This window comes from Pan troglodytes, chromosome 1, assembly GCF_028858775.2.
Source record: "Pan troglodytes isolate AG18354 chromosome 1, NHGRI_mPanTro3-v2.0_pri, whole genome shotgun sequence".
In the NCBI taxonomy this organism is placed as follows: Eukaryota; Metazoa; Chordata; class Mammalia; order Primates; family Hominidae; genus Pan; species Pan troglodytes.
In genome coordinates, this window is record NC_072398.2 from 81670965 (window position 1) to 81697917 (window position 26953).

Genomic DNA, 26953 nt, shown 5'->3' on the forward strand with positions numbered 1-26953 from the left:
TTCCCAGAGGAGGGGAAAGCGATTTCACACTCCCTGTGCAATGGGACTGTGGTGAAATTGACTACCACCTCTGAGCCCCCGCTTCTCTATTTGCTCATGAGAATGTTGATCCTTATCCCGTTGGACTGATCAGCCTATAGTACTTGGTGACCTTTGGGGATCCCATCCACTGTCATGTTAATGCGTGTTCTCTGAGATGTCCTCTGGGATGATGGTCTCCAGATGGACCAGTTACCATCCCCTCCCCAGCCCCTGCCCCTCTTTTTATGAGCCACCCCAGAGAGGGAAACCACACTCCCCAGTCCAGCTGACTCCATCCTTCTGAGGTTCCTCCATCCTGTGTCTGACACTTTCTTATCTGTTATAGGAGCTCAATCTAGGACGAAGAGAGGAGTACGATGTTTTGGACAAGAGACGTGGCCGGGACCCTGAGATGGGGGGAAAGCCGGTAGGGGTTCCTCTACCTTCCTGTGTGTTCCTGCATGTGTGGTGGGGCTCAGCCCAGGCTGCGGGGGAGGGCTCCTCAGCTCACTCTGCAACCAGACTCGACCCTCACATGTGTGGGCCCGGGACAAGAGAAGAGATGGAGGCCCACTTGCTGCCGCACCCTCTTCCTTCCTCCTTGGCTCCATTCTGCATCTCAAGGGGCCTCACCCCCGGACGTGGCACCCCACTGCTCATGTCTAAGCTCTACCCACTTCCCCTCAAACTGCTCCTTGGCCATCCTGAGATGCACACACGGTGACGCCATCTGCCCCAAGAGGACAGACCTGGTGAAGAGGTCCATACAGGAAGGGCCCAAGACCCCTGGATAACCCACATATGGTTGGGGTATGGTCCCTGGGGAGTTTGACCTCTTGGCTTTGTAGACACTATACCTGTGGGTATACCTGTGGGTAGGGGAGCAGCTGGATGACACCACAGTAGGGTAGGGTCCTCTTTGTTTTTTCCCCTTCATTCTGATTTCCTTCCTTCCTTCCTTCCTTCCTCTGTCTTTCTCTATTTATTTTATATTGACAAATTATAGTTCTACATATTTATGGGGTACAAAGTATTGTTATGATTTTTGAATATAATATGAAATGATTAAATTAAGCTAATTAACATATTTATCACTTCAAATCTTTAACTTTTTTGTGGTGAGAACATTAGCAACTTACTCTTACAGATATTAAAATGTATAGTACTCACATATTAACTATATTCAGCATGTTGTGCTGTTGATCTAAAAATAAATTACTCTTCCTATCTAATTGAGGCTTTGTACCCTGTGACTATCATCTCCCCATTCCCCCCATTCCCCAGCCTCTGGTAAACATCATGCTACTTGTCCATGCTTTAGTGAGTTAAACTGTTTTAGATTCCACATATAGGTGAGAACATGGAGTGTTTGTCTTTCTGTGCCTGGCTGATTTCACTTGGCATAGTGGTCTCTAGTTCCATCCATGTTAGAGTGAATAACAGAATTTCTTCCTTTTTAAAAGCTGAATAGTATTCTATTGTGTGTATGTTCCACAGTCTCTTTATCTGTTCATTCTTTGATGGACACTTAGGTTGATTCCATAACTTGGTTATTGGTTTCTTTTGTTTTCTTTTCTTTTTTTTTTGAGACAGCGTTTAGCTTTTGTTGCCCAGGCTGGGGTGCAACGGCACAGTCTCGGCTCACCACAACCTCTGCCTCTAGGGTTCAAGCAATTCTCCTGCCTCAGCCTCCCGAGTAGCTGGGATTACAGGCATGCGCCACCACGCTTGGCTAATTTTGTAGTTTTTTTAGTAGAGACGGGGTTTCTCCATGTTGGTCAGGCTGGTCTCGAACTTTCGACCTCAAGTGATCTGCCCGCCTCAGCCAACCAAAGTGCTGCGATTCCAGGCGTCAGCCACCACACCCAGACTTGGTTATTGTTAATAGGACTACAATCTGGAATCACAGGCGTAAGCCCCCACGCCCGGCTGTGGTTATTGTTAATAGTGCTACAATCAACATGGGAGTATAGACATTTCTTCAACAAGCAGACTTCAAATCTTTTGGGTAAATACCCAGAAGTGGGATTGTTGGGTCATATGGTAGTTCTATTTTTAGTTTTTTGTGGAGCCTCAATACTGTTTTCCATAATGGTTGTATTAATTTACATTCCCACCAAGAGCGTTCAAGGGTTTCCTTTTCTCTCCATCCTTGCCAACTATTGTTGTCTTTTGTCTTTTTGGTAATGCGCACCCTAACAAGTGTGAGGTGATCTCATTGTGGTTTTACTTTTTATCTCCCTAATGGTTAGTGATGTTAAGCATTTTTTCATATGTCTTTTAGCCATTTATATGTCTTCTTTTGAGAAATATCTATTCATCTATGATTTATTATGGAAGTTTTACAGTTTCAGGCCTTATGTTTAAGTCTTTAATCCATTTTCAGTTGATTTTTGTATACGGTGTGAGATAAGGTCCAATTTCATTATTTTGCTTGTGGATATCCAGGTTTTCCAACACCGTTTATTGAAGAGACCATTCATTTCCCATTGTATATTCTTGGCACCTTTTGCTAATTGCTCGGCTGGGACCTATGTTACTATGTTGAATAGAAGTAGTGAGTGTGGGCATCTTTGTCTTGTTTCAGATCTTAGAAGAAAGGGAGGAAAGGCTTCAGCTTTTCCCTGCTGAGTGTGGTGTTAGCTGTGGATTGGTCATATGTGGCCTTTATTGTGTGGAGGCACATTCCTTCTATACCTAATTTGTTGAGAGTTTTTAGCATGAAAGGATGTTAAATTTTGTCAAATGCTTTTCCTGCATCTAGTGAGATGATCATGATTTTTGTTCTTCATTCTGTTAATGTGGTGTATCATGTTTATTGATTTCGTTTGTTGAACCATCCTTGCATCCCAGGGATTAATCCCACTTGATCACAGTGAATGATCCTTTTAATGTGTTGTTAAATTTGGCTTGTTAGGGTCCTCTTAAGCACAGGGCTCAGGACAAAGGCCAGGGCTGTCCTGGTGTAAGGGCAGTGCTGCCAGATGCTGCCAGTGGTCACGCCTGTCCATCCAGCCCCTGTCCAGGCTGATCCCTGTGCTGGTTGTGTTGTTGCTAGAGTGAATGGGCAGTAGAGAGGCTGTCGATTTCATTGACCACTCCTCACCCCCACCATCCAAGTTTATCTTGCCTCCTCTCCTCTTGTCAGGACTAAGAGGGTGTGGGGAGGGCACCTTTCAGTAGGCACTCACTACCAGTGGCTGGCCCTGCTCCAAATGATGGTATGTGACTCCTTTTGTCTTCAGCCAAAAGTCCCACTTGTCAGCTTGTGATGTATGTGGGCGTCCTGATGGCCTGCCCTGGGCAATGCTGGGCTTGGGTGGGCCCCTCTGGAAGAGCGAAGTATGTATCCAGTTGCAGGTAACCAAGTATGAGCCATGTAGTGCCATGAGGGCCCCAACAGTGGCCTAGGCAAGGCTGGGGTAGCACAGGGAGGAGAGAGGCAGACGGCAGAGCCCCAGGAAACTGCAGTCAGGGGGCAGGATGGGGTTTGCTGTACTTTCATGGCTCAGGTTTGTGTTTCTCTCCCTCTAACGTCTTCCCCTTGTCTTTCCTAGCAGAGAAGGAAGAACCCTCAGGAAGGCCTGTACAACGTGAGTAGAGGAGACCTCACATTTGACCTTGGAAAGTTGGAGGAAGGGCTGGAGGAGGGCTCCAGAGGAAGGGCTGGAGGAAGGGCTGGAGGAGGGCTCCGGAGGAAGGGCTGGAGGAGGGCTCCGGAGGAAGGGCTGGAGGAAGGGCTGGAGGAGGGCTCCAGAGGAAGGCGGTTGCTCCTCACTCTGTGGTCTTTGTCTGTCCAGACCTTCCCTTCTTGGATCGAGTAATGTCTCACCTGCTTGCGGCCTGCAGCAGCACCTGCTTCTAGAAAGTCTCCTTAGCTGAAAAGTGCCGAGTAATCTCCCTTCCCTCCCCAAACCCTGCTGCTGGAGTTCCCAGGTTGATCAGCCTGGGGTGTAGGGGGACACAGCAAGGTCAAGCTAGGCAAGGACGAGGTGGCTGGCCCCTTCGAGGGGCTCCTGTCCTGGGTGCTGAAGTCTTCTGAGTGTCCCCCCTTATAGGAAGGTCAACCTCACCCTCCTGGGTGTGACCCTGAACCCTGATTGTCGATCTGGGTTGCCATGCAGGAGACCCTTGCAGGTGGCAGCCTTCTGTGAAGGAGATGCCTCCCCGCCCCTCCTGCAGGGAGGGAGGGTTGATCTACAGCCCGTTTGGCTGTGTAAAGAGACAACTTGCTCAGATAAATGATTCTGGGGCTCCAGGTGAGCCCTTGTTTTGCCCAGTCTCCGTGTCTTTGTCTAGAACTCCACCTCCTATCTTTTTGAGCCTAACTTGAGCCCCTCAGCTCAGTGCAAAGAGCTGGCAGCTCGGAGGAGACTCCAAGGGGCTGAGGACGAGGGGGGTGGGCTGGAGCTGGTTGTGGGCAGAGAAGTTTGTGTGCATAAGGTTTGGAGCCTTGATTGTGGGAGCCCTCCCTCTCTGCCACTGCTGCCAACTTGAGGATCAAGAAGCTTCCTCTTGTAGGGGAACCTGCTGCTTTCTGCATTAGTTGGTAAAAATCAGTGTTCCACGCCCTCTTCTGCAGGAACTGCAGAAAGATAAGATGGCGGAGGCCTACAGTGAGATTGGGATGAAAGGCGAGGTGAGTGTTGCTGTTTCTTAATTTCCGAGGGAGTTCCTCTTGGTCCTCCAGACACGCCTGTTGCAGGCCTCCTTTCCCATCCACTTCTCATCCCAGCTGCAAACGCCCATGTGGTGGCCATCAGAGGTGAAGGCGAACCTGGCTGTCACCCAGCCGGGCAGAACATAAGAAACTAAGGAAGGGCTGATGCTCTTTCAGTACAGAAAACCACATCTAGATTCTATGACAGCCTAAGCTTTGCAAAAGCAGGTCCGTTTTAATAACAGGAAGCATCGAGTGCTTAATATGTGCTGCTGTGTTCAGTGCTCAGGACCACAGGTCCCAGGGCAACATGAAAACAATTCATCAACAATTAAGAATTGTTCATCAACAATTAATTGTTCATCAACAATTAAGAATTTCAAAATGGTGAGAGTGAAGCATTGACCCCTTCCAAGCAGGGGTTCTCTGTAGTTTTATTTAATTCCCACAACAACCCAATGAGAAACATGTGCCCTGCAAGGCACAAGGAGGTTGAGTGACTTACCCAAGGTCTTCTAGCTGGTAAACGGGCACGTGATTGAACGGACTATGCCAGAGCTCGTAACTGCTCAAAACAGCTGGTTGTCAGTGAGCAAAAATGACTAGCCAAGAACTTTAAGAGCTGAAGGGAAGCCCATTTATCTAAGCAGTGGGCAATATAGGTCCTGCGGGCCCTAGACCTTAGGAATCTGATGTCTGTGAGGATCTGAGTGGGGTGGAGCAAACCCAAGCCCCATCATGGCCAGGCCTCAGCTTACTCTGCAGAGATGAAGGTCTGACCAGGGACCTGAGGATCCTTCTCTCCCAGGGGCAGGGGTGCTGCTGGGAGACAGTTACCTCTGACTTCCTGGGTACCTTGGGAGGGGCCCTTGAGCAGAAATGCCACTACTGACTGCCTGACTTTCTAATCCTTTTCTTATTTCACTCCCAAACAACCAGCGCCGGAGGGGCAAGGGGCACGATGGCCTTTACCAGGTAGGAGCTGCCGGCGTCCCTTCAGTAGAAGGGGCACCACCTGACAAGGGGCAAGATCAAGGCCCCCACATTTTGCCTGCTGGTGGCACCAGCTCCTGCCAACAGCTGGGCAGGGCAAGCCCAAGGCACCCATTTAGGCCAGTGGCAACGCCACTGGCAATAAGTCCCTGGAGCACAGCTGGGACTTGGCCATTCAAGCGAATTACTTGGCTCCAACCATGCCTTGCTTGGCCATGGCAGACAGAGCAGCAGCTGTCCAGAGGGTATGCGGCCTCCCCGCCGATGCAGACGGAGGCAAAGGACCACACAAGTGATTATCCTGCCTCTTTGGGTTCTTGTAGAACCCTCACTCTGCATCATTTCCTTAGGCCTAGTAAGATGAGAGGTTGGCTGGGAAGACTGAAGGAAAAAAAGCTAAGAAAAATGGCAGCTTCAAAAAGAAAATGTTATGTAGTTAGGTGCCTGGTTTTTGCAAATCAGTGCAGGCAATTATGCAAACTAAGCACGGTCAACCTACTTCTCTAAAACATGATCCCCAGCGGGTTGTCATTTCCCTCCTTCTGGCTCCCATGGGCTGTTCATAGCTCGTTCTTCTGACTCTAGTGTCAGGATGCCCAGCTTGCCTGAGTTGAGTGATATCAAAAGGGCCCCAGAAACTTACCTGTGTGTGGCTGCTGTTGATCCTTCTCCTTCCTGGCCCCCGGACCAGGGGGACAGGCATTCCAGCAGGTTTGGGGCCAGCCTTGTGGGCCTGTTCGTGACCAAGAAAACACTAGAATCACCGGGCCTGGGAAGGGAAGGAGGCTCACAGAGGGCTGAGGCCAAGGAGCCCCTCTTCTCCCTGTGACAAGTCCAGGCTTCCTTTGGGCCCAGGTGTCAGGGACAGCAGATTCTCTGGAGCAGGCCTGGGCCCTCCCCCCTGATTCCTGCCCAATATGGGAGGTGGGAGACTCCTTTCTCTTAGGTCCAACAGGAAGTTGGCGGGGCCCAAGCACTGTAAGGCACAGCATTTGAGGAGCTGAGAAGAGGGGTGAGAATTTAGCTGGAAAGGAGTTGCTGCAAGGCCATTCCCGGCAGGGCACAGCACCCATCTACCAACGAAGCTGTTGCAGCCAAGGCTCCTGCTCGTGGGGCCAGGGGGATTATTCCTGGGCCTCTGGAGGCTGGGTGGGTGGTCACAGGGCTGTGCTGCAGAGACACCTGTTGGCCTCTGGGTTGGCTCCTGCCCACACAGGCTACTGACCCACTGTTTGTTTTTTGATTTGCTTTCATGCCAGGGTCTCAGTACAGCCACCAAGGACACCTACGACGCCCTTCACATGCAGGCCCTGCCCCCTCGCTAACAGCCAGGGGATTTCACCACTCAAAGGCCAGACCTGCAGACGCCCAGATTATGAGACACAGGATGAAGCATTTACAACCCGGTTCACTCTTCTCAGCCACTGAAGTATTCCCCTTTATGTACAGGATGCTTTGGTTATATTTAGCTCCAAACCTTCACACACACACTGTTGTCCCTGCACTCTTTAAGGGAGTGTACCCCCAGGGCTTACGGCCCTGGCCTTGGGCCCTCTGGTTTGCCGGTGGTGCAGGTAGACCTGTCTCCTGGCGGTTCCTCGTTCTCCCTGGGAGGCGGGCACACTGCCTCTCACAGCTGAGTTGTTGAGTCTGTTTTGTAAAGTCCCCAGAGAAAGTGCAGATGCTAGCACATGCCCTAATGTCTGTATCATTCTGTGTCTGAGTGGCTTCACTCCTGCTGTAAATTTGGCTTCTGTTGTCACCTTCACCTCCTTTCAAGGTAACTGTACTGGGCCATGTTGTGCCTCCCTGGTGAGAGGGCCGGGCAGAGGGGCAGATGGAAAGGAGCCTAGGCCAGGTGCAACCAGGGAGCTGCAGGGGCATGGGAAGGTGGGCGGGCAGGGGAGGGTCAGCCAGGGCCTGCGAGGGCAGCAGGAGCCTCCCTGCCTCAGGCCTCTGTGCCGCACCATTGAACTGTACCATGTGCTACAGGGGCCAGAAGATGAACAGACTGACCTTGATGAGCTGTGCACAAAGTGGCATAAAAAACAGTGTGGTTACACAGTGTGACTAAAGTGCTGCGGAGCAAGAGGAGGCCGTTGATTCACTTCACGCTTTCAGCGAATGACAAAATCATCTTTGTGAAGGCCTCGCAGGAAGACCCAACACATGGGACCTATAACTGCCCAGCGGACGGTGGCAGGACAGGAAAAACCCGTCAATGTACTAGGATACTGCTGCGTCATTACAGGGCACAGGCCATGGATGGAAAACGCTCTCTGCTCTGCTTTTTTTCTACTGTTTTAATTTATACTGGCATGCTAAAGCCTTCCTATTTTGCATAATAAATGCTTCAGTGAAAATGCAGCTTTACTCTAAGCTTTATTTCAGCAGTCAAGCTTGTAATGGCAATTTAGTCATCAGTAAATCAGCAGGTTGCCCTTGGGGGAGGAGGGGAGCAAAACTGCTGATTCTCAGGAGAGAACAGGACAGTTCCCGGGAACGCGCACATGAGCACAGGTGCATCCTGCGGCCCGGAATGCGGCCATATGGGTGGTGTCACACACGGCAAGTGGGCCGGGCATCCCGGCTGGGTGGCTGTGCCTTAGACAGAGAGAGTGGTGCTTGGTGCAATACAATGTGTCAGGATGGGCCCAGTCTTACGCCAGAAACAGAGAGGGCTATGGGAAAGGAGCCCTGCAGCACGGCACCAGCTTGTCAGGTGCAAGAAAACAAGCGCGAAAGGCTGGCCTGGCACCCAGGCATCAGAATAGACAGCGTGTGAGCAGAAGGTGTCCGGAAGTTATGCACAGCAGCTGACGCCACAGTGCAAAATGTCTCAGTGCATAGGGTTTGAGGGAGGGATGGAGGACAAGTCTTTTAGGCGTTTCTCTCACAAAAGGTGGCCCTGTCCCTAGCAGTATTTCCTCTAACTGCAGTGGCTATATATAAGGCCCCAATTCAACAAGCCCACCAACTAATATTGTGTAAAGACTGAAATCTATACCTTGACATTTTCAAAAAGGAAATCTAAGACCATGACTGTTAAAAGCCCCTGAAAATTTGGGATTCCAACAGGAGCCACGCACATCATCACTAGGCATATTTAACAATTCACAGGCAACTCATAAGGAGAAGGCATTTGATTTGTAACTCAGCCTCAGGGGAATTCTGCTACTCACTGGGCTTTTAAAACTGAAATCTGGTTCATCTATTAGTGAAAGAGAGTGCCTCTCACATCGAGGGCTTGTGCTAGACCAAGTTTCAAGGTCAGCTGACATATATACAGGCTGTGTGACCTGGATGGCTGGTTTGAAAAGTGAGTTGATCCAATTCTGTCAAGAATATGTCAGTCTGGGCATGGTGGCTCATGCCTGTAATCCCAGCATTTTGTGAGGCTGAGGCAGGAGAATCCTTTGAGCCCAGGAGTTTGAGACCAGCCTGGGCAATACAGGAGGACCCCGTCTCTACAAAAAAATACAGCTGGGCATGGCGGCATGTGCCTGTGTTCCTCGCTACTCGGGATGCTGAAGCTAGAGGATCGCTTGAGCACAGGAGGTCAAGGCTGCAGTGAGCCGAAATCCAGCCTGGGTAACAGAGGGAGACCCTATCTCAATATATATATATATATATATATATATAATTTTTTTTATAACATGTCTAAAGAGGCAAAAAGAAAAGCTGGCAGTGGGCAGTGAGCTATGGTGCTAGAGCTAAACTGGGGTGTGGGCCACATCAGGCTACGTGCAAGGTAACCACACAGACAGCAAGCTGGGGGAGAACTGAGATATGCTCACAGAAGCAGGGCTGAGAAACCAGTTTCTGAGAGAGCAAAGCCCTGAATCCGAGGGGAGAGCGGCTAGCCCTGGAACTGCCAGGGTTCCTGTCTTTCCTGAGGTCTGGCAATGCCTTCTCCACAGCACAACTGCACTCCCTCCATCCTAAGACACTGTTGGTTACTGATGTATCAACTTATTTCAAGGGCAAAAACACTAAATATCCATTGTAAGATGTAGATCTGTTTCATGGGTTAAAAGTGAAGATACGCTTAGAATCAAGGAAACATGGAATTTTACTTGTATTGAGGAAACACATTATATATATAAAGATGGAAGCTTTCAATATTTTTCAAACGTTTATTCAAATGTCACTAAACTCAGATGATATGAATATTTCTGATCGCTTTTCTTCTTAGAGTATAATTTGAGGTCATTCTTGGAATAAGATCCAAGGTTTCTAGTTTAAAATGTTCCTATAAGAAATACTCAAAACTGCAAAGCCTGGCTTGGCAGAGAAAAAATGGCAGATGACCTACTTAGGCTAAGAGGACAACTTCCGGGGTGATTTAAAGCCTTGTCATTTGGCCAACTGTTTAGCCACAGGCCTCAAACTGTCCATGAATAACTTGTGATGTGTTTTGGTTGCTTGGTGCTGGACATTTCAGTTGTTGATCAACAACTACTTTTGTGAACCCATGACTGGGTCCTAACACTGGATTTCCTGTTAACTTCAACCTGGGTCTTTGGAGAGATGTAAGTCCCTCCAAAAACAAAAGAGTAAGGGCATATATTATTCACATCCTGCCATAGATAATTCAGCTTTGTATACAAACCTGGAAATGGGTTAGAATTTAACAACTTTTTCACAAAGGACTACAGGGTAACAGAATCTCATCAGTTGTTTATCCTCATTCCTTAGGATATGACAAACGAGTTTTGCTTGCTAAGTCTGTGAGCACGACACTATCTCAAAAACAGGATTTCTGTTAAAAACTTGACATTATTTTAAGAAAATAACTCTACAAACTGAGACATAAGCCATATATCTAAGGAATGGAATGGAAAAATATAAATTCTATGATGAAGGAGCAGGGAGAAAGGGACCCATCATTTGTCTTCCCATTTTGGTCCCTTTCCAGGAGAGCGAGCACATCTTGCGACAACGGCTCTCCACATCATCTAATTCAAGAACGCCTGTCAGATGGCCAGCACGTGATAGACAACTTCCCCAGGTTCTTCAGTAAGCTGAAGCCTTCTCTCTGTGGGGAATTCATTTTAAAATTCAAACTTTCCTTTTCATGAAATGAATGAATTGTAGTAAGACACTAAATGCTAAGTAGTATTTATAAGTCTGAAGAAGCTAAGTTGTGCAACCTCGAACAGGAGGAGGACCAGATGCCAAGTTCAGGGTTACCTTCCTTCGGAGGACCCCCCACCCAATGAATGTTCAGGACTTGGCAGGAAATGCTAGAGGGGCAGTGCAGTTTAAACAATAAATTTGGAAAAAGTTGAGTTCGGTCCCAGTTCTGCAGTCAAATACACAGTGAGATGGAGCTTTGAAGAGCTCCCTTGCAGGATCAATCATGGGCCTGCGTGTTTGATCCCACAAAGTACTTGGGCCTGAGGGAGACTACTGCTACTCAGGGTCCCATGAAACCACACTGAGGGTCTGGGAGGGAGAAATGCAGTGGCCATAGCTCCTCCTGGAGTGCAGGAGGAAGGGTGGAGTGGGGCAGGAACCAGGGTGCTTATGGTGATTCTGGGGTTCCTGAGAGCACTTGGAAAAAATAATTTGGAAGCTGAATTATGCGAAGAGTCTGAGAATCTGTATGTGAAGCATCCAGAATACCAACACAGCAATTTCAAAGAAACTCCAACAATGTGAAAACACTTGGAAGATGGTTTAATGATGTTTTACAACAGAAATGAACTGTACAGTTACAGTAAGTTTAATATATATATAAAAAATTACAGCAGACAAATTCATCTACACAAAATCTACCATTTCATTCTGATTCACTGTCACCTACACAATCTTTCCCAAGCCTACAGCCCCTGCAGGCAGCCCTAGGAGGGGGAATCATCTAAAGGGCACTTTTGAGAGAGACAGCACCGCTCATATTCCCCGCCACCTCCTCAGGCTTCAGGAGGCATCAGCTAATTCCCCAAAATGTAAAGTTGCCTGTGTTTCAGGTTTTCAAAACCAAGAAAACATGTGTCTCCCAGGGGCACAGATAACAAGGTCCAGCACGCAAGTTATCAGCTGATTCTTAGAAAATTTTCCTATCAGAGGGGAAATATTTGGCTAACAGGCACTCTGGGGCAGTAAGGCTACACAATAGCCACCCAGAGTGCAGTTATCTAAGAGAAATGTAGAAGGACTCCCAATAAACCACCTCAGAATTGTCACTGCCTCATTCAAGCTGCTGGACAATTTTGGAAAGAATCATTTACACCACATCTTAAGTTTCCACAAAGAAGAACTCAAACTCACATTTTAAAGTACATAAAACAAAAAGTTCTAGGAGGCCAGGGGCCAATTCCCCTTGTGCCCCTCCTTTGACAACAGTGGACAAACACCCCTGAATTAATAATTAAGACAAAAAAGGAAGAAAAAAAAAGTGAGTTAAGATATTGAAAGAGAGAAAGAAAACATCTTTAGAAAAACACGATCACTGTCTCTTTAAAAGAAAACAAAATCCCAGTTGGGAACAGTAATGAGGAATATGCAATCTAAATTGACACCTGGTGGGAGATTATTATTGAATATTATGTACACTCAGAACTTTTTTCATTTTCTTTTTTATTATGAACACCTAGGCAGTGAAAACTGTTATGTTAATACATACATAGACACACCCAAAACATACAAAAATACTATTATTTCAAACTACTAAGAATAGGACAGTTCAATTATTTTCATGCTATGACTTTAAGAGCATTACACTGAAACAAACAAGAAGTTAAACGACATTTTTTTTTAATATCCCAGAAATATACCAAAATATACATCTAAGCTTTGGAATTACTGAGGTTAGACTAATGCAAGTGCTGGGTAATCGTACTTAATACACGAGTCTAAGGTTCTGCAGGAAAGAAATTATCTTTGGTATCTGCATCAGGCTAATATTATTAACATTTGGATTTTGCTTTGGGATAGAGCTTGTATGACCCAAGAACCAAGTACCCCCCTCCCCCAACCAACTGAGATTAAAAAGATCCATGTAAAAAGTTCCTTCATTTGCAATCCCCCCACCCCCCAAGTTAAAAAGTCACAGGCATCTACCTAGCACAAAAGGTTGTGAAGTACAATGCATAGTTGCACAGTGGTGCTGCAAAAAGGAAAGAAAACTACAATAAAGAGAAATGAAAAGCTTGATAATCTTTCTGCATGTTTTCTCACAAACAGGACAGCCACTTCCAAGCAGTTCCAGTACAGGAAAAGAGAAAAAAGGCTCAGAAGGGCACCGTGGCGTGCATTCGCCCAGCCCCAGAGGTTAAAGCACCCAGCAGAGCAGCCAATCGTGCGCCAGTGTCTTCAACGTCCCCCACTCTGTGGAGTCCTCGGGCCAGTCCAGCAGCAGCTCCCACCCTCCCTAGGCCCTGTGCTAAGTCCCCATAGTGACCCTGGTTGGTGTAGGGTGGATGATGGTGGTGATGGGGTTTTTTGACTTTTGTTTTGGAAAATCTGAAATGCCAATTTGTTTCAGGGCATGCTCACAAGTTTGTGAGGGCCAAAGCTAGGGGCATGCACCTGTGCTGGACCCTGGAAGGTGGTAAGCAGCTTGCCTGCCCTTTCTGATCCAGTCAGAGGGTCCCCCCGCCCCACCTTCCCTGGCCTCACTCTTCTAAGTGCCAGGACACCACAGACTGGACTGATGCTGAAGACTTCCCTTTTCTTTGGTTCTTTTGTTTGTTTTGAGTTTATACAATCATTAAGAAATCTTTGGTTTTGGCTGGAAATTTAAAAAACAAAACAAAACAAAACAAAGAAACCACCCTCCCCTGGCTTATAGCAGCAGTATCATGACCTGGCTAAGCTTTTTGTCAGCATTAGGGGTGGGAATTAAAGGTTGGGAACTACATTCAAAGAAAAGGTGAAAGGGCTGGGGATGCAGCTTCTAGAGAGCCCATTGGATATAAGATTGTCAAATAATAATAATAATAATAATAATAAACTTAAATATTTGGATATTTTTGGTCATGTCAAAGGAAAAAAAGTGAAATGTGTATGCAGCAGTCAGCTTAAAGGAGGCTTTGGTGTCTTCCCTTCTACCCAAAGTCCTGAAAAGAAACAGAACCCTGAGGCCTCAGAGGAGAAGGGGTTGGCCTCTACCCCACCAAGGAAAAGGCAAGTACAGAAGTTGACGTGTGGCCAGCTGTCAGAAACACAGGGTGGGTTAGGGGTGTGGATAGCTGGCCAGCCCCTAAAGGCAGGGTGGCAGGGAAAGCAGATGTTAAGAGACCTGTGAAGACCCCTTGCAACAAAAAGGAAAGAAGATTGCAATTTGCCCTCAGTTTGCAGTAGCTTTTAAGCAGCGACATTCAGAGGCTTTAGGGGGTCCCACCCTAGGCTACAGGTCCCATGATGCTATAGGCCAGAGTTTAACATGACTGAGGAGGGAGGGCAGACTTGGCAACTCTGTAGGATTTCGAGAAAGTTAAAGCAAGTCACTCGGTCATGAGTTAGAAATGAGGTATACAACAGCTCCTGGACTTCTGGTGGGTAGAACAGCCCACGCTTACTCACCTAGCCTTCACTACTACCACAGATGAGGGGATGGAAGTACAGACTTATGCGGGAGGAGAGCGTTTCCTGCGGAGTGAGACCTCCTGTGCACTGAGCAATGCACACGTGCCCATGCACGCAGAGGTAAGAAGCTGGAGTCTTTCTTTCCCCGACCTGACCTTAGGGAAGATACAACATTTATGTTGTCAAAAGCCAATGTTATAATATGATTGCAAAATCTTAGGCTCCCTGCACCAACCTGTTCCATGTTCTCCAACTGTTTGCAGTTTTAAACCTATTCAGGCTGGCACTAGTCCACTCTACTCTTACAAAGTGTGTGCCTTCTGCAGACTCACGCAGGAATGGAACCAAGGACATGGCATCCCCGACTGCCTACAACTACAGCCTTTTGTAGCAGACACTGTCATTTTAGCTTCTGAAAGTGCATTTCATTTCTTCCTATACTTTTAGACCATGAACTCATTAAGGCTGGGTGGGAGCACAGAGTCTTTTCTCTACTTGGCTCTGTCCTTTTTCATTTGAAAGAGATCCCAATCTTAAGAAACTCAAGTGTTTGGACGTCTCATTTATACACAGCGCTGTATCCAGCTGTCTGCCTGCAGACTTTGGGATATAATGTCTGAGAACTCAATGCCACTGCCAATTTATGAAAGAAGCCTTAAGCTGCTCTTGTGAAGCTGTGGCTAACTTATACAATGATGAACAAGTACACAAAGAAAACAAGGGAAAACTTTGCAGCAGTCCTCAATGTTTTTTACAGTAAATTAGTTTTGGGGTCTTAACTTTTTGACAGTGTCCTGGGTTTAAACCAGAAGGTGGCCCTGGGTGGTGGAGCCCTGTGCAGGGTGGGTAGATACAGGGACACAGAAACAATCATAAATCACATCTTCCCTACTAGGTCCAAGGGACCTTTGTTTCTGTGCTCAAAGTGGTGTTCCATTACACACACCTTGTTTTCCAAGAACTTGTTTCAAGTGCTCTAATCTTCAACATCCCTATTACCTGCTTATAAACCTATCTAGCACTTTGACAAGTCATACAATATTAATACCACCTTTACATAATGTCAGAACAATAAGATTATTAGTAAAGCTTTCATGAAGTTCTGCAACCTAATCATTTTTGATGCAATATTCAGAGAGCGATACATTTCTTTACCCTCTCTCCCTTTCTGTGTCCTATCATTAGTACACCGAAACAATGAACCACCTGACTCCCTAGAGCCCATATATAAAAACATTTGGAACAAAACATTTATAGGAGAGTAAGGGAAGATCTTTTGGTTTTCCACGTAATCCTGTTCTTGAAAATTCTTATCTTTTACAGGAGACAGATGGAGATACCACATCTAAATATTGTCTGAACTCATATAGGCTGTGTTGGTTCTATTTAAAAGTATTAGATAAAGGGAAATAATGAAAAAATTCGACCCCTATCTTTTGCCCTCCCCAAATTTCTCAGCAATTCCAAGAACATCACTGCTACACTGAGCAACTATCCATCTTTAAAGAGCCAGCAGAGCAAAACAAAATAAATCTCTTTTCCAAAGCCAGGATAACCAAGAAGACTTCCTTCAAAAAGCAGGGGACTGGGAAAAGGGGAAAAGGGAAGGAGAGAGATAAAGTAAAGCTTTTCCAAATTTTGGCTTTTTGCTCCTATTCCCTCTGCCTGTTTTGAAAACTTAAGGATAAGCAATGACATTAGCAGTGTCTTTGGTATCTAAACCAAATCCCACTTAAGTTCTGTGGGATCATTTATTTAAAAAAATAGCCTTTCTAGAGATACAGTCTATATCCGAACTCAAGGAGCCAAGAAAGTTTGTCCCAGAGTATGGGCAGAAAGGGCTTGTGATTTTTCCTAAGCCAGCATCATTTCTCATTCATGTTCCCACCAAGAATAATTCTCTCCTCAATCCCACCAACCAATCCTTAAGGTTCACACTTTGTATCACAGGGGTGAGGTGGGCAGGTTAGCTTTCAACTTCTTGGTTTGCTTTTTATCCTGTTTGTGTTTTTGGTCTAGAAAGAACTAGCCTTGGTATGAGAAAAGTAAGTAAGGTTTTAAAGTGTTGTGTTATTAGCACAACATTCAGTAACTTGACAGAGGGCAACACAAAGAACCTGTTTCACTTTAACTTTCCTAGATTTAAGATACATCAATCACTCACCTCTTGGCTCCAAATTAATTGGTGCATGTCTATGTCTGCCTCTATTTCTCAACTGCACATCCAGGCATTCACGCATTCATCCTTTGCCTATGCTTTTGCTATGTACAGAGGTAATGAATCATTAGGAGAGGTTGGCAGGGTCTGGGGGGCATGGGCAACCATAGGAAGGGATGTAAATGCACCCTCAGGGTCCCTGAACCTACTGGACACCCCATATGTTACCTGCATGCCACCACACACTGCTGCAGACCAGACCACAGAGGCCAAAGCCAATCACAGGGAAATCAAGTTTCCTTTGGCAAGACAGATATAAGAAAAAACAAACACACACACGAGCAATGTTTTCCTTCTAACATAATCAACATCTCCTCTTCCCCCACCCAACCCTCCCTAACCCTATAAATTGTAACCTATAAACAGGATCCCAAATACATACAGCATCAATCTTGTTTATCGATCATAATAAACATTAGTTCAACTAAATGCTACAGCTAGAATTATTTCCACTATTTATAAAATTTTTTCATTTATTTATTTGGTTTTTAGTTTAAAACCAGTTTTGCAACAACGCTAAGCTATTCTGAGGTATTTTATGAAGGTGCCAGAAGCTAGCTGTTACCCAAATTAAGGTACCACCATTCAATGAGAAAAAGAAGGGAAGGAAAGGAGATCCAGATGACATAATCAACATAAAATTCACTCACATTTACTGCTTTTAGCTAAGGCCAAGAGTAGAAGGGCCAAAACAAGGAACTACTTAATGAATAAGGTTAGAAGAAAACTACAAAAATTTTTTTTAAAAGCTACAGTTCACAAACCATATAGAAAACTGGGTACAAACTGGATGCTCTGAGAAAAAATATATTCCCTGCCCTCCCAGTGGAATCCTTTCAAATACCTTACTGGAAATCTCAGGGGTGTCCTATTTATATTTAATCTCTTTGGACTAAGAAATGGATGATTGGCCTTTATGATGAAAGCAATTTATTTATCCTATTCCTGTCCAAGTTTACATTTGTATTGTGTACACCATCCATGCAAACCTATATAATAGCTGATCTCAGTTATTCTTCTTACAGAAATAGCAAAGAGGATTTTTCCCTTCTCAAAAGCCAAGTTTGTAAACGCTGAGAAAGATTTACCATTTTATAAAGTGTCATCCTCAAAATGTTGTAAAACTGAAAATGACATCAAATAGCCAGGACTATGAACAGCATCACACATTAAATGCTTTCCACACACATATAAAAGCAAACTCATATCAGTTATGAGCAAATTAACCCATCAATTCTTGTCCATTTTGGAAAATTTTAAATTTTGGGTCTTTAGTATTTTTCTCCCATTAGTATCAGTCATCTTTTAATGTTTTCAACTCTAATAAACAAACTTTAAGTTCATCAAGTTTAGGTGCTGATTTAATGAGAAAGTATTTGGCCAAGCTCTCCAAATGAATTGTTGGGGCCCTTCCTCAAACTGCAGACTGGTCTTCAGAAGGCCCCCCAAGAGCCAGGCCAGAGCCACCTGTCAGCGTGAATTCCCTGCCTCCTCCTTGCTACCACACCCTACACTCAGTGATACGGTGAGTCAGCAATACTACTGACTTCTCCCTGGCAGGGCTTCCCCTTTCTTGGGAAGAAACAACAGCAAGAGGCTTTTCCTCTGTCTTCCTATCTCAATGACCTTATCTTTTTTCTTGGTCAAGAATGTTTCGTGAGGATGACCTGGTTTGGGAACAGCTTTAGACTAAGAACAGAGAGTTCTATAAGCCAAGCGTTTATTCTACACTAATTGCAATGTATAATATCAGAATTTATCACTTTAAAAATTGACATGAGGATGGGCACAGTGGCTCATACCTGTAATCCCAGCACTTTGGGAGGCCAAGGCGGGCAGATCACCTAAGGTCAGGAGTTCAAAAAGCCTGGCCAACACGGAGAAATCCCGTCCCTACTAAAAATACAAAAATTAGCCGGGTGCGGTGGTGGGCGCCTGTAATCCCAGCTACTTGGGAGGCTGAGGCAGGAGAATTGCTTGAACCCGGGAGGCAGAGGTTGCAGTGAGCCGAGATCGTGCCATTGCACTCCAGCCTAGGCAATAGAGCAAGACCAGAAAAAAAAAAAAAAAAAGACATGAATTCCCTATATTTGCCAATGTATCCAACTTTTCCAGCAAGTTAAAAAGAAAATTTTTTAATGTTAAAGATTGGGCTGAATTTAAATATTGTGTCAAGCAAATATCTGTGCTTCTGGATAATACAGACAAGGTTTCCCTTATCTTTCCAAATAAATGAGGGATAATGGAAGAAAATAACATTAAAGAGGTATAGTTGTGCTTTTTTTTCCCCAACAATGAATGAGAGATGTACAACAAATTGGCAAGATGATCTCACTAAGAATCTTTAATCTTATCTTCCCTTTTTTAAACAAAAAAGATTTATTTCTTACAGTGCTAGCATTAAGTATAAATAGGTATGATTCTACACAAAATGAAAGTTGGATTCCTTTGGTTCCATTTCTTGGCTAACAAGTTGAATAAATTGGGGTAGTATTGATCTTTCTGATAACAAATAAAAGGATATGTGAATTATATCAGTTAATGGATATACACAATTCTTAATTCTAAAATGCTGCCTATAGAACTTCAGAAACACTTAAACTAATACAGCACTCAACTTATTTTTTCTTAGAACAACATAGTAATATTGTTCCTGTGAGAAGCCCTTTTTTAGGTCTTTCTGCTCTGTTATTCAGATGTATACAGGGTATAAATAAAGTTTATGACCAAATTGCACCACTTGTGATAAGCAGGATTCACACAATTACATTCACCACTCCTTAGGGAGGACCCATTACCATGGGCATATATAGTATTCACTATAAATGCATTTAGAATAGTCTTTGGCTTAGTATGTGCTAACCAAATTCAGAAATATAAAATAAAATTTGCATAAACATTAAGGGGAAAAAAAAGAATAATACAATGAATTGTAATGACCTATCTGGCCTTTCTTCTTTGAAATGCAGAAACTCCACCAAACACCTCTTTTGGTCAAACGGTCCCTGGTCCCCTTTAGTTTCCAGGCTCTCCCATATAAGGTGGCTAAAAGTTAAATTTGAGTACCTTAGCTTAGAAGATAGTTCATTCAATTCAAAATGCATTTCTTGAGATGATAAAAAAATATATACGTAAAGTAAAAAATGACTAAGGTGTTCATGAAGCAATATGATAAGTAGAATATCTAGGGATGATGGATAGGGAGTTGATTTTAAACTAAACAACCACCAAAAAGCTATATTAGTGTTTCGTGTGTACATGTGTAAATGTACCTTTCATTTCACAACTTCTTTTTAAATAAGTAAAAAAAGAGAAAAAAATTTATTTTTATCTAAAGATTTATCTTTTCCTAAAGATTATTTCTTCTTTTAAACAGATTTTTTATGCTGGTCTACCCTCATCAAGTGCTTCACATAAAATCCCCTTATCCCAAATTGAGTAGAAAATACAGACAGGGCAGGGAATAAAAGACCACTGTATTGACATTTAAAGCTTAGTATCTTTTCTAATATTAAAGTCTGTTGGTGAGTTTTGTTTGGGAAAGGGATCATTTTCTAAACCATATGTGGGGAAAAAAAAAACCACCCAAACAGCCTTTCCTTGCCCTTTGTCTTACCTCACTGAGCTTGAGTCCCTTGGGACTCCACACTTCCTTTGGTAGCAATTTTGAGAAATTAATGCTATAACTTCTAATCCAGTATACTGGGTACCAGCATTTCCCTCCCTGAATCCTTCCTTCTAAGTTTCACCACTCCCAAGGGAGGGACTCATTATTACGGGCAGCTACAGCATTACTGATAGCCCTAAAATCATTTCCACAGACTAAAGGTAGAGATGTCAAGTCAGGATAGAAGATTAAATTTAACTACAACAGAGAAAAAGTGAATGGAGAGGAGAGAAATTAGTAATTGACATTGTCATTCTATCTACACACCAACCTAATAAACTAGTTAAACATCAAGTTAATGTCTGCCCAGAGGATATCACAATTTACCAACATAAAAGATTAAAAACAAGCAGCAACTTTCATATAAAATTAATAAAGACAAATGAAAAAAATTGTCAGTAGCATCTATCTCCTCGATGTGTCTGAACTGCACGTTATCAACTAGTCCATTAGTACAGCAGCTTGCTAAAAATTGACTTTGGTTCAAGCTTAGTTAAAAAACAAAACAAAACATAAAAAAACACACCACACAAAAAGGGTGAATGGACATTTGTTAGTTTCCCTGCTTGCAGTTCACTGATTTTGGAAGGATTTTAGGGAAGGTGAAGGGTAAGAGGAGGAAATTTAGGGGTGGTAATTAAATATCTGTGAAATAAAACACGATAGAAATAAACTAAAAGAAATATTTTAAAGGGGACTAAAATGTTTCTGACCTTTTAACAGACTGTCTCCCACTTGAATCACACACAAAAGTACACATTGTGTCTGTATTTACTGCCTTACTGGACAATGGGAAAGAGAGACAAGTACACAGAATCCAAGCTCCCTTGTGGACACAAACAAAAGCAATCAGAATAAAAATCACCTGTAAGTTCTCTCTACATCCCCAGCTCGAAAGGGAGAAAAAGTGCAGTCTTGGGACCACCAGAGATTTAAGCAAGCACCCACAGCCACCAAATGGGAACCTTTAACTCCAATAAGAAGGGGAACTTAGATGAGCTGCACTGCAGTGATCCAGTCTTTTGGAAAATTTTTTGGTACAGATGGCATAACAACAGTAACTGACAAAAAAGGGAATTTAATCTCCAAGTTACCCTTATTCCTCTTCATCCACTTTCACAAACTCTTCCTTTTCAATGGGCTCATTTATATAGTCTACAAACACCCTGAAAATAATTACAGAACTAATTACTTTCTACACTGAATAAAGAGATGTGTATTGCCATTTAGACCTACCTAGCAGGAGCATCATGAACAAACCAAGGAGACACTTAAGGTGTGTGCAAAGTTCCTGCTCAAAGTCCTTCTTCAAAGGTTCTACAGATCCCAGCCCGGCTAATAAGTGCCTCCTTTAGTCAGAGAACCAAGAAGAATCTCAGGGTTAGAGGAATTTATAAACCATCCAGTGGAAAGGAAGTCTGTGGCTCTCTAGAGGAAAAGGTGGTAACCTTATACCCTTCTCATCACACCTCTTTTGTATATATTATCAATGGAAAATAGTCTAGTAGAATTCCTTTAGAAAATAAAAGAAGGGAAAAGTTTCCCAATTTCAGTAAGTCAGTTTTTTTTCTTTGCCAAGTTAGTTAAAGTTTGGATGAAAAACTTCCACAAAATGGAACAAACAAACAAACACACCAACAGTAGGAGCATTTTTCAGGAGATAAGAAATCAGGAGAACCACCAAGTCAGGTGTCTGCAGTAGTCTTTGCTCTTGGGAACCAAATCCTGCCCTGCAACATGTACAGCTGTTCCCATTGAAAGTAGCAGAAAGCAGCACTGTTGCACCACAGGAACTGGGCCTCAGGGTCATTCAATGATTTGGGGGTGAGTGAGAGCTACAGTTCAGCAGGAATTCCTTCCTACACAAAAGTGCTCCAAAGGCACCACCTGATGTGGGGAGGGGAAGGGGCGTGTGTGGAATTGGAGTGTTTGCACACACTGCCTTCAGCTTCTGCACCAAGCCTCTTGCATAAGTGGCAAAAGAAAATAATTTTCTAGCACCTCTGTAAGAGTCATCAAGGATAAGGAAACCAGCAAGAACATTCCCCACAGTTAAGAACAGAAGTCTCCCCTTACCCCAAAACCCTCCCTCCCCACAGTGTGGGAGCTCACTGAAATAGGATCCAGGAGCAAGAGATAATAAACATGTCCAAACTATATATATAAAACAATAACAACAACAACAATAATAATACAGTAATACAGGCCTGCCTAAATTGTACCAGTTAAGAAAGGAACCCCCAACACAATTGATACGATTATAAACACCTTGTTATGACTTAATGGCCTGTACAACAGACCCATAAAAATGATTTTTTTTTAAGAAAAAAAGAAATTTAGACAAACAAGAAATCCCCTTCCTATATTGGAATTGATAACCCACCTTAACTTGTCATCATGACTGCTGGAAATGATAAGTAGTCCTTTCACTTATTTTTGTTTGTTTTTGATTTTTTTGTTTCTTTTTTTTTTTTTTTTTAATTTTTGGTTAGAAAGTTCTCCAATCCATGAAGCAATCCTGAAAAGACAGTGTTTTATTACAAAATTAGGCAAATGTTCCGTCTCCATCCTTTCTTTCTTTTTCTGGTATGTGTGTATGGGTGTGTGTGGTTTTTTTTTTTTTTTTTCTCCCTTCTCTCCTTTGCCCTCACAACACGGCGAGAGGAAGCCAATCACATTTTTCAGTTTATTAACCTGGCTGGCAGTCCAATCACACTGCAGAGTGAAAAAGGCTTCTGGCAGCCCAGCTCTGCCCAGCTCACTGTGCCTTGGAGGCGGTGGTGGTGGTGGACGCAGCCCCGCTGGCAGAGGCCACTGTGAAGAGAGAGTTCTGGATGGACTCAGCAGAGGTGGAGGTGGCGTGAAGGCTGGCTACGGGTGCAGAGTTCCCTGCAGATGCTGCGGCGGCAGAGACCAAGCTAACAGGGTTGCTGGTGAGCAGAGAGAGGTTCTGAGGGTTCAGGAACAGAGGGGCAGTCACGATGTTGGGGGCTCCTCCCGCATTGGCAAATACCAGGTTCCCAGTTGCATCAAGTGATGTTATTGGAAGAGAGCCACCAGAAGCAAGAGCTACAGACAAAAACCCCCCAAAACAGGCAGGAATGAAAACATTAACATCATCCTGGAGAAGCCAAATAACACATCAAAAGTCTATCATTTTCCTACAACCCACCAGGAAAAAGTATAGCCCTTCACTGAATTTTTTTCCTCAAACACAGTGCTATATTGATACCAATTGTAGTTTATTTTTAATTTTGAAGAGCCTAAAAGACTGAAATGTCTAATTTAATGGGCACAAGCAGGGGTAGAAGACAGCTAATAACTGTCTAATGAATTAGAGTCATGTTCCTGTCTTGAAATCACCAGTTTATTTCATTTACCTAGACATATTTGATAAATCCAATAATTTTGTCTTTAATGAAGACTGCTGATTTTAAACTACCTCTGTTCAAAGGACAAACTAGCTGAAGTGGTTAAAGCATTAACAATAGGAGGTGAGTGGTGGGCATTACAGCCTGAGGCCTGCCTCCTGTTAGATCAGTGGCGGCATTAGATTCTCATAGAGCACGATCTGAGGTGGAAACAGTGTCATCCAGAAACCACGCCACCACAATGTGGCTATGGAAAAACTGTCTTCCAGAAAACCAGTCCCTGGTGCCAAAAAGGTTGGGGACCACTGCTTTATATTATGATATACAAGATGAAAATCATCTTGCAAAAAGGCTTTAGTTCTAAAATAAATTATGTATCACCAAATAAAGTAAAAGGTATAATTAATTTCTCACTTCCTGAGGCTAAATACTTGATTTCTATGACTTGTGCAAAGGAGAATGATGAATCTATTGTAGCAGGAAATCAGACATAATGATGTAGGTGGGTGATCTAAGGCTAGGATGTGCTTTAATGGGTGAGAAATTTTCTATGATGCTGTTGCTTCCCCAAAGAAGGCATCATCAACATTTTATTTAAAATAATCGAGACTCTCATTTAGTATCTCAACCTGTTGTCTGGCAACATTCCTAAATCTCTCTAGCCATATAACCTCACTCCTACATGTAGATTTGAGGGATTTTCTAACGGCATTACACATTTGATTTCTTACATAAAATATAGCTGAAGGGAATGCCTCTGACTTTGGCCTTGCTCATACAAATAGCACAGAACAGTGAGACAGTGCAGCTTGAAGTTTTTCTGAGATTCCAAACTTAGTATATTTTCAGAGTGTCAATCATGCCCTAGGGAAGACATTTTGCCTTTGTAGTATCAACACAGCACAGAAACATTCAATAAAGCAGAAGAAAAAGTGATTTATCACAAATTCTATTGCAAAAAAAAATTATTATATAACAAAAGCTTTAGAGCTAACCAATTCAGGTATGATTTAGTCAATCAGGAAGTCAATATAATGTAAGGTAATCTAGGCCATGGTTTGGTTTTGTCTGTAATTAACATTCTCTAGTACACTGTTAGAGACATTACCTGTGAAATATTAATCTTAATTTAGGTTGGCTAATAGTTATTTTTGGCCCTGAGAATTCTCATTTATGCACAAAACACTTTAATTTTTTTTTTTTTTTTTTTTTTTTTTTAGAAACAGGGTCTTACTGTGTTACCCATGCTGGGGTGCAATGGTTATTCACAGGCATGATCATAGCACACTGCAGTCTTGAACTCATGGCCTCAAGTGATCCTCCTGCCTCAGCCTCTTAGCAAAACTATTTTAAGAAAAAAATTCTAATTAATTAGTGATGTCTCTCAAATTGTCTCCCTGAATCACACAACAGTAAACATTTTTAGACAGAAAGCTTAGGTACTAAACAAGTGGAACTCTTCATTATATGGAATGAATATTGCCCTGGGTAACATGCTAAAAGGCAAAAGGAACCCAGCTGAGCTTGGAAAAGAGACATTATAATCCAAGAGAATATATGTTCTACACTAATGGCGATATAAAAAGAGCAGAACTTAATGAGAATTAAAAGCACTCCTGAGGTCCACCTGATGTGTTCCAATGTTTGTTCATTACAGGACTTTCCCATGCACAGCTTTCTCAGGAGTGCAGCTGGGAACTGGAGAGTCTTACTTGGTCAAGTTTGCCTTGAGACGGGTTTTAGATTAATACTTGGGATAAACTTATCAGGGGAAAAAAATCTGGCTTCAAGTCTACTCACATAAGATCAATATTAGCATGAAAGTTCTGGTTTTTTACCATATACCAAACTAAGTATATTTCCTGCTTTTACTCACATACTAACACCTATACTTTTCTTACAAAGCTTTTTTACGAGGACATTTTCTTAGTTCTCAAGAACAAGTTAGTCAGCATTTGACTCTTTCCCATCACTTTTACCTCTAGCAAAGCAGACTTCCTCTATCTCTGTCTCAAGCACACACACACACACACGTGCATGCCACCAAAGTAAGAAAAAGGCTTCTACTGACCTTGAATAGTTGCCAGTGTACTGTTGCTCATTAGAGCTGGGCTGAGAGCACTGCTCAGGGTCCCTGGATTCAGACTGAGTAAGGCACCTCTGCAAGTCCAAAAGAGGAGTCACTTTATTACCATGCAGACGCAGGTCTCATTTTGACAACACACCAAAAGGAACTTACAAAACGAAAATCCAGCTGGGGAAATAGGTGGAAATATTTATTTTTCTTTACTCTTCTATGGTTTGTGCTTCTCAGTTACTGCTTTCTTGGATGCTTACTCATACAAACGAGGTTATGATCAGCACAAAATGTAAAACTTTTATAGTCATTTTGACCCTTCTTTGAAAGACTTATTTCTCTTTTTTTCCAAAATGAAAGAAACATTCTAGAGAAAAAGATATATTTACAAGATAATTCTTATAATGTGTGACAATAACAGTATAAAATTGAGACTCCTATTACATCTCTTATCTATGCTTGAGAATTAGGAAGTAGGCAGTTGAGAGAGTTTAATGGGGAAAATAAAAGTCAAGAATTCTAGGCTTTCTTCCTGGCCCCGTCACTAAGGTAATTAGTGACCTGGTATTTTGGGTCTTCATCTGGAAACAAAGGTATGACTACTGCCCTTCCCAGGGTGTTAAGAAACATAAACTCAACTATAATCAAAGTCCTTGTATGATCACAAAACAGCCCACTTCAAAGAGATTACTGCTTTAAAGACATTTTTTTCCCCATCTAAGTCAGTGACGTAAAGTCTCCCCTGTGAGTAATTCCAGGGATGACCTCCACCTCAGACGTGAATGAGATGAGAAAGCGCCTTACCCAGCCGCAAACTGTGAGGGTGCCATCAGGCTTGGGTTTAGTCCTGCAGCAGCTGCCATGGCAGCAAGACTGGCATTTGCTGGCAACTGTGCAGCTCCTTGAAGGGCAGCAGCTGCTGCTGTTTGCAAACCTGACGCTGTCACCATCACCTGGCTGGTCCCAAGAGGGGAGGACAAAGGAGTGGAGGTGGTCTGTGTTGTGCTGGTCTCACTGGCACTGGATGCCTCGGAGGTGGAGGCTGAGGCAGAAGGGGAGGGACTCAGAGAGGGGGACGTGACTGCTGAGGAAGCTGGAGGCGCTGTGGAAATCACGGTTGCTGTGTTGTTGGAGGTGGTGTCTGAAGTGCCTGAAAAGAGAAACAGATTAGAAGATGACCTTTTGTAAATGGTTTTGGAAGAATGGTGGCTTTACTCAGCCAAACTCTATAATCAATGGAATAATTAACCTACCACCTAGTAAAGCTGTCCTTTAATAACCTAGTTTAGTGCTTTTATGGAAATTAACTACAAAACCAAACATTTTAGGATCACAGCTAGGAACCCTACTTTAAGAGATATGAGCAATGAAAGAAACAGAGAAGTTTTCCATTGCCTATTTCCTATTCAAGAAA

The 26953-nt window shown here is 43.5% G+C and overlaps 2 protein-coding genes across 23 annotated transcripts in view; one reads left to right on the forward strand and one right to left on the reverse strand.

Moving 5' to 3' along the window:
- CD247 (CD247 molecule) overlaps nucleotides 1-8041 on the forward strand; it is an 87923-nt gene extending 79882 nt beyond the window's left edge. For 2 of the 17 annotated variants that reach the window (XM_054673005.2, XM_001174731.7), the window contains 5 exons: nucleotides 368-448; nucleotides 3579-3614; nucleotides 4604-4660; nucleotides 5621-5656; nucleotides 6934-8041. In XM_054673005.2, the coding sequence (XP_054528980.1) occupies nucleotides 368-448; nucleotides 3579-3614; nucleotides 4604-4660; nucleotides 5621-5656; nucleotides 6934-6999 (276 nt within the window). In that variant the 3' untranslated portion in view covers nucleotides 7000-8041. The other 15 variants (XM_054673007.1, XM_009437109.5, XR_010157421.1 and 12 more) reach the window with 14 other exon arrangements.
- Nucleotides 8042-11335: 3294 nt separating this feature from the next.
- The window catches only part of POU2F1 (POU class 2 homeobox 1), a 206391-nt gene continuing 190773 nt past the window's right edge, over nucleotides 11336-26953 (reverse strand). For 4 of the 6 annotated variants that reach the window (XM_016961676.4, XM_063787103.1, XM_063787136.1 and 1 more), the window contains 3 exons: nucleotides 26344-26689; nucleotides 25534-25622; nucleotides 11336-23160 (listed from right to left, as the gene is read on the reverse strand). In XM_016961676.4, coding sequence (XP_016817165.1) covers nucleotides 22850-23160; nucleotides 25534-25622; nucleotides 26344-26689 — 746 coding nt within the window. In that variant the 3' untranslated portion in view covers nucleotides 11336-22849. 6 annotated transcript variants of the gene reach the window in all.